Source organism: Trichechus manatus, unplaced genomic scaffold, assembly GCF_000243295.1.
Source record: "Trichechus manatus latirostris isolate Lorelei unplaced genomic scaffold, TriManLat1.0 scaffold00004, whole genome shotgun sequence".
In the NCBI taxonomy this organism is placed as follows: domain Eukaryota; kingdom Metazoa; phylum Chordata; class Mammalia; order Sirenia; family Trichechidae; genus Trichechus; species Trichechus manatus.
In genome coordinates this window covers 35128779-35135628 of record NW_004443940.1, presented here as the reverse complement: position 1 = coordinate 35135628, position 6850 = coordinate 35128779, and the positions used below count along the sequence as shown (strand labels likewise).

Sequence of the window (6850 nt, the reverse complement as noted above, 5' to 3'; positions counted from 1 at the left end):
GCAATGCACCGATGTGGTCTGGTTAGAAGAGCGCGGTAGAGCATCCAATCCTGTATGTTTAAAAACAAAGTGGGTATGGGCATATTTTACAGACTGTCTCCCAAACTGTGTGTAAGACACCGGTAACAATGGTTGTCTCTGGGGGAGAAAACTGATGCATTTGAGGCTAGATATGAAAGATCTGCTTTTTCGTATTTTCTGAAAAAAGTTTTAATCATACGCATGTATCACTTGTAAATTGTTTTAAAACAGCCCTGTCTTAGAGGCGCCCATTTTATCAGGCCCACGGATTCCGGTGTCCTGTGAGAAAGACAGCAGTGGACTCGAGGAAACAGGAACGCTGATACAAAAGCACTGCACATGCTCTCCAGCTGCGTATTTCAATCATCTAGTGACAAGAGAAGTAATGAAGGGGAATGAAACAGCTCTTTAGAGAAAAAAACTTATTTAAAGGTACTGAGGTTGAAAAAAAAAAAAAAAACCAAAAAGCCAAAAAGTAACACCAGCCGTTTTCAAGTCTATGAGAAGCTATGAAGATGGGAACAGCTGCTTCTTCAGCACCGCAGAGGGTCAAACACCAGAGATGGTCTCAGACGGCAGGAAGAACCTGGTTAAGCATGAGGAAAAAGATCAATACTGAATGATTACTACACAAAAGTATATCAGCTGCATGTAGACACGGAAAAATGAGGTAAAGAAATAATCTCCTTTAACTAATAACCAAACATCATTAAATCCAACCTGTTCATTTCACAAAATAAGAAATTTAGGCCTGTAAGGTTAGGGACTTGCCAAAAGTTACAAGACTAGTAGATGGGACTTAAATACCAGTTCCAATCCCAGATGAATCAGATGGTTGAAGGCATGGAGACAGGAGCTGGCTCAGATGACACACTGAGGTCCCAGTGGACCTGCTCATGCACTATGACCTACCCATTCACTCAATAAAGAGTAAGTCGAAAATGCTGGCTTAATCCAATTATGCTGGACACATTTTAGCTTTTCTTGCAATCTCCTCAATTTTCAGAAAAATATCAACCATGCATAAATTTAATCTTGCACTATTTAATGCTGCAATCTTTGATATACTTCAAGAAGTATAAAAATCACTACATTACCATGAAATTTGGAATTCTTTCATCTTTCTTAAAAAATTGAAATACTGTTCATAAGTATTTGACCTAAAAAGGTCCAACTGTCTAAAGTAGAAAGGGACTGACTTTAGTTTGGAAATAATCTTTTTTCTTAATACTGTCGCTACAACTGACTTTGCTTAAATTGTGTTGCGATCTTTAAAAAAGGAGGTGGCAACAGCTCATGCTAAATTACATTCTGAAACTCAGTGACAGACTACCACCCATCAATAATCAATTTTGATCTGATTCTTTGAATTCTTGCTAATCTTGGACTTGGGAAACAATCACACTGAGTCCAAGGTGGCCAAGCCCAGGAAGCTCCCAGTGTGGACTTCCACAAGATATCACACAGTCTGCCCTCAAAGGTTTCACAACGTCCTTTGAATCTCATTGCAGCGTTCAACAATTTCACCAAGAAGAATTTCTTCCCTCTAAATCTGAATCTCTTCTGGTAAATCAGACTGGTTGACTGGTGGTTCGTTTGAGAGATTAAAATAAAAGTATCACTACCTTTCTGATCAATACGTTGCAGCATTTAGAAATTATAGTGATGAGCACTAAGAAAACTAAGTAACTTTTAAAAACTGAAGCAATTATTAATTCTAAGAAAAATGTAGAAGAAAGGAAATGTAATCCCAGACTATGTCTTCAGAGCTCAGCTCTGAACAATACATATATAACCTTCATAAGGCAAACACTGTCCACAGATCCCATCAAAACTATGTGGGGAGAAAGCAGGGATGGTGCTGGGAGTTAAATATTGAATTAACACAACCATGTTAATAGATAAAACTGCAGTATGTACAATATATTTAGAACTATAACCAGAAGAAAGAGCTGAAAGAACTGTGTCACTGGAAGGAGGGAAGGAGATGGAAAGGGAATTAACTTTCAGATAGAAACTTTTTAGAACTCTTTGCAAGTACAATATTTTTAGAAAATAATACAGCAATCTTCAAAGTAGGCACTACTCTCCTCATTTCACAGACGAGAAAAACAAGGCTCAGAGGGGTGACACTGCCCACGGCTGCAAAGGTAGGCAGTGGTGGAGCAGAGAATTTTTCCATGATTCCAACAGTCAACGCTCTTCCCGGCCCCAGGCCATCGCAGGGTTACTCCCTCGGCCAAGAGGGCTCCCCGTCTGCCTTCCTCCACAGAAGCTCAGGTCCAGGACACTGCCTGGCTCACAGGAAAAGGCCAGGGTAAACGATTTACTAAGGAATGAGTCAGACAACAGACAGACAGGCAAATAAAGGAAAGGGCCCAGGTCTGCAGGACTCCTTTACTGGCCCTCTGGACCAAGCTGTAAAAGCATCTCAATGAGTGGGGTTAACAAGATGAAAGAGAAAAAGGCTAAAACGCCCAGCACTTAAAGAGTTGCAGAAACCCAAGGACACAACGAGATTTCAATTTTGCCCTAACAACAGTCCATGTGGAAAAGGCAGGATTTAACTGACCACAAACACAACGTAAGTTCAGCAAGGGATGGCTTCTTTCCTTTCTGGGGACTGACTCAAGAGGGGGGCCCATGCTGTCTTGGTGGTGGGAACAAAGGCCTTCTACCCAGACAGCTGAGGTCCCAGCCCTGCCACTGCTTGGCTGTGTAATCTTGAGCAAGTCACTTCGCCTCTCAGAGACTCAGTTCATCATCTATAAAATGGGAATAATAACTCCCTCATAAAAACTGGGGTGAGGGTTAACCAAGACACCATCACAAGCATGCTACAGAATAATTACTCAGTAAATGTTCTTGTTGGGTGCCGTCGAGTCACGTGACAGAGGAGAACTGCCCCACAGGGTTTTCTTGGCTATAGTAATCTTTATGGAAACAGATTGCCAGGGCTTTCTCCCGTGGAGCCACTGGGTAGATTCAAACCACCAACCTTTCTGTTACCAGCTGAGCACTTAACCATTGCTCCACCAGGGTTCTTTACTCAACAAATGGTAGCTATTACTTTTTAAAGTCTTGAGCTAGAACAACTGCTATCAAAAACTTTTGAAAAATACTCTTTAGATTTTACACATTTCCATTATAAAGACTGTGCCTCTTTTACTTACATTTTAGAACCTACATAAACTCTGCTAACATTACATCTTCAGAGAAAAGGTAATACATTAATGAATCTCACCGCTGCTGATGGCAGTCTTGAACGCCAAAATGGAAGTTGTTGGAAAAGTGTTTAGGAAAAGCTGCCTGGCCCATAAATGACCTGTAAATTAAAAAAAAAAAGGAACATTTTACACAGGAGTACCCAAAGAATATTAATGTTTAAAGAACCAAGGCAAGTGAATAATTTCTGGGCTTCAAGACCACTTGCTCAACGAGCTGACATCACATTTCATCTTCTCCCTTCACCTCTCCATCCAACCTGTCACCCCCACATCCAACCAGTCACCAAGCCTGTACATTCTCCTCAAAACTTAGCCCACCTGTCAGCCACACCCACTCCTCTGGTCTCACTGCCTCACCTTTATTCAGGCCTCATCCTCACTTTGTCTCATGACAACAAAGGCCTTGTAGCGGGTCTCGCTGCTTCCAGTCCCTCCCCCTCTAATTCACCACCTGCCATCAGGCAGACCTTTCAAAAACAGGTCTGGTCACCTCACGGCCTTGATACACTATCCTTTGGCTCCCTACTGCCTGTGGCACAAAGTCAGAACACCTCAGCACAGCCTACAGGGCTGCTCTGTGGCCCTGCATTCCACATCAGCCTTAATCTCCACCACTCTCCTCATCCTCCCTCCCCCTGGCCGAGCAGTGGTGCTGACCACTCTGCTCCTTCACACCTTCCGTGTCTCTGATATGTCCTCCTCATTTGTCTGAAGCATCATCTCCCTGATGAAGCCTCCCTGATTTCTGCAGCGCTCCCTCGGCACCCTGCTCCCTTCTTCCCTCTGGAGCTCCTGCAGTGCTGGGCTGTAACTACAGTGCAGTGCTTAAAACAGGCTCTGTACCCCACTTTTACGGCCCCTTGATTTTGGACAAGGGTGCCTAGACAATTCAATGGGGAAAGAATAGTCTTTTCAACAAATGGTGCTGAGACAACTGGATATCCACATGCAAAAGAAAGAAGGTGGACCCCTACCTCACACCATACACAAAAATTAACTCAATATGGATTAAAGACCTAAACGTAAGAGCTAGGACTATAACCCTTTGAAGACAACATGGGGGCAAATCTTTGTGAACCTGGATTTGGAATGAAGTACTGATATACGCTACCACATGACTGAACCTTGAAAACATTTCACTAAATGACAGAAGTTAGTCACAAGAGACCACATATTATATGATTCCACTTATATGCACGAACCTATAGAAAGTAGATTACTGGCTGCCTGGGACTTGAAGGGTTAAAGAGTATGAGGCTTCTTTTTGGGGTGATGAAAATGCTCTAAAATAGAATGTGATGATTGCACAAGTCTGTGAATGTACTAAAAACCACTGAATTGTACCGTTTAAACTGGTGAATGGTGTGGTATGTGACTTATATCTCAATAAAGCTGTTACCAAAAAAGACATACACCAGAAAATTGTTAACAAGAAAAAAAGAGTAGGCTCTGGCCCTGACATGCTCCCCATCTAACCCTGAGCAATTGGCCTTTATTCCCTCATCTGTAAGATGCAGAGGTGGGGGGGCTACCTCATAAAGGTGTGCTTAATGATGAAGTGAGGAAAACGGCATAAAGCGCTTGAGAGAGCCCCTTGCTCTTAAGAGGTCATGAAGAAAAGCTGCAAAAGCTAGGCGCTATTTTAATAAGGCCTTAAAGGAGAAGGAGGTGGTTACAACAAAGAGACGAAAAGGATGTTCACATCAAACGATTTCTGGTCAAATGCTGAAGCAAAATGAGTTACAAAAAAATTAACTTTTCGGTCTTCACAGCTCTTTGGATTTTGGGATTTCGAATGCCAGCTTGTAGATTTAGAGGAACAGAGAAGGTAAAGCCAATCACGACGTGTCTCGGGGGTAGACATTGTGCTGCGGGAATAGGTGGCGCTTCCTCGGGCTGCTAACAACCAACGGGGAAGCGGGAGGGGAAGAACAGTCACAGCAAAACAGTGATATTCGAATCATCCCTTCTTTCAATGGGGGCTCTGATCAGCCAGGAGTCTAAAATGACTGAGACTGATCCGTCCGACTCAAGCCTGAGAACAGCCTCTCTTTCGAGCTTCGCTGTCGGCTCTCTGCCTTCACGCCACGACGACGTGGCCACAGAAACCCGTGAGGGGCGCTGGCCCGGAGCTCGATGCAGGCGACTTGCCCGCTCCTCTCCGGAGCACACGAGCGGTCAGTGAACTGGAAGGAGCGCGGGCGCCGTCCAGCAGCCCTCGCCTTGCAGCCAGGGTTCCGCGACCAGAGAGGGCGCAGAGGCGCGCAAGGTCACACAGCGACCGCGCTGCGGCGGACCGGGCCCGGCGTGACGGGCTCAGCGGCCGCGGCTCCTCGCTTCCCTCCGCCCGCAGGCCCCGCTCCCGCCCGCGCGGACGCCATCCCCCGCCCGGCCCCTCATGCTCCCTGACGCCCCAGGGCCCGAGCTCTCACCGGCCGGCAAGCCGCACAGAACAGGAAGGCAGCGCGCGGCGCGGACCGCGGCAGCCATGGTGGAGCCGGACAGCCCTGGTCTTCCGCCCGGGGCAGCCTTCCCCTCTGCCTTCCGCGACTGGTCCTCGTCAAATGGCGGGCTTCAACCCGCGGCTGAGTTCTCGAGGCCGGAGGGTCTCGCTGCAGCGGAGGCCAAGATGGGGGATTGTCCGGACAGGCACAGAGTAGGACGAGTCCGGCGCAGCCGCGGACAGCCCCGCAGGGGTCCTCGCGGTAGGACCCGAGGGCGGGGCTTGGGCTGATGGTCTGGTGTGGGCGGGGCTTAGGCTGGTGGCCGGAGTGGGCGGGGCTGGCTCGCACTGTTCCCGCCAGAGACTGCGTAGTGGTCGGAGCTGGCCCTGCGGACACTTCTCACAGATGTGCAAGGTACAGACAAGCACGGAGCGGGTCTGAGTGCAATAACAATCTAAGAGGTGAATAACACAGAAAGGAATATAAAAGAACTCAATGCCATACAGTCGATTCCAACTCGTAGCGACCCTATAGGACAGAGCAGAACTGCCCTATAGCGTTTCCTAGGCTGAAATCTTTATGGAAGCAGATCACCAGCTCTTTTCTCTCGCTGAGCCACTGCTCAGTTCCAACTGCCAACCTTTCCGAGCTCTCAACCACTGCGCCACCAGGGCTTCTAGAACGGAAAATAGAGCTGTTCATATCCAAAGCCAGTAAAGCTCTGAAGCTTATTAGATTCGTTAAGGAAGCACTCATGTCTCCTTAGTGGTCCCTGGGTAGTGCTAATGCTTTGTGCTTGGCTTCTAATGAAAAGATTGGTGGTTCAAACCACTCAGCAGCGCTTGGGAAGACAGGCCTGGTGATCTGCTTCTGTAAAGATTACAGCTATGAAAACCCTATGGAGCAGTTCTAGTCTGTAACACATGGGGTGGCCGTCAACTCGGGCGAATGGGTTTGGGTTTTGTTTTGTTGGTAAGTGTCCTTGTATTTCATATGCACTTATGTGTTCAGTCTGATATCTAGCATTTAGTGACGCACACAGGTCCCAGCCGTGGGTTATGGTTTTATATTCACCCTGGGTTTGGCTTCATACCAACTGGGCCTGCCCACGTGACCCGTGCCCTTTCCCCTGCACCATAAAGGGAAAGACAGGGATGG

At 46.7% G+C, this 6850-nt stretch overlaps 1 protein-coding gene across 2 annotated transcripts in view; it reads right to left on the bottom strand.

The window, feature by feature from the left end:
* Positions 1 to 5830, bottom strand: part of MRPS5 (mitochondrial ribosomal protein S5) — a 29039-nt gene extending 23209 nt beyond the window's left edge. The window contains exons 1-2 of one of the 2 annotated variants that reach the window (XM_004369355.2): positions 5681 to 5830; positions 3266 to 3346 (exon numbers count right to left, since the gene is read on the bottom strand). In XM_004369355.2, the coding sequence (XP_004369412.1) occupies positions 3266 to 3346; positions 5681 to 5738 (139 nt within the window). In that variant the 5' untranslated portion in view covers positions 5739 to 5830. The remainder of the gene's footprint in view (positions 1 to 3265; positions 3347 to 5680) is intronic. The other variant, XM_023734355.1, reaches the window with a different exon arrangement.
* Positions 5831 to 6850: the final 1020 nt, after the last annotated feature.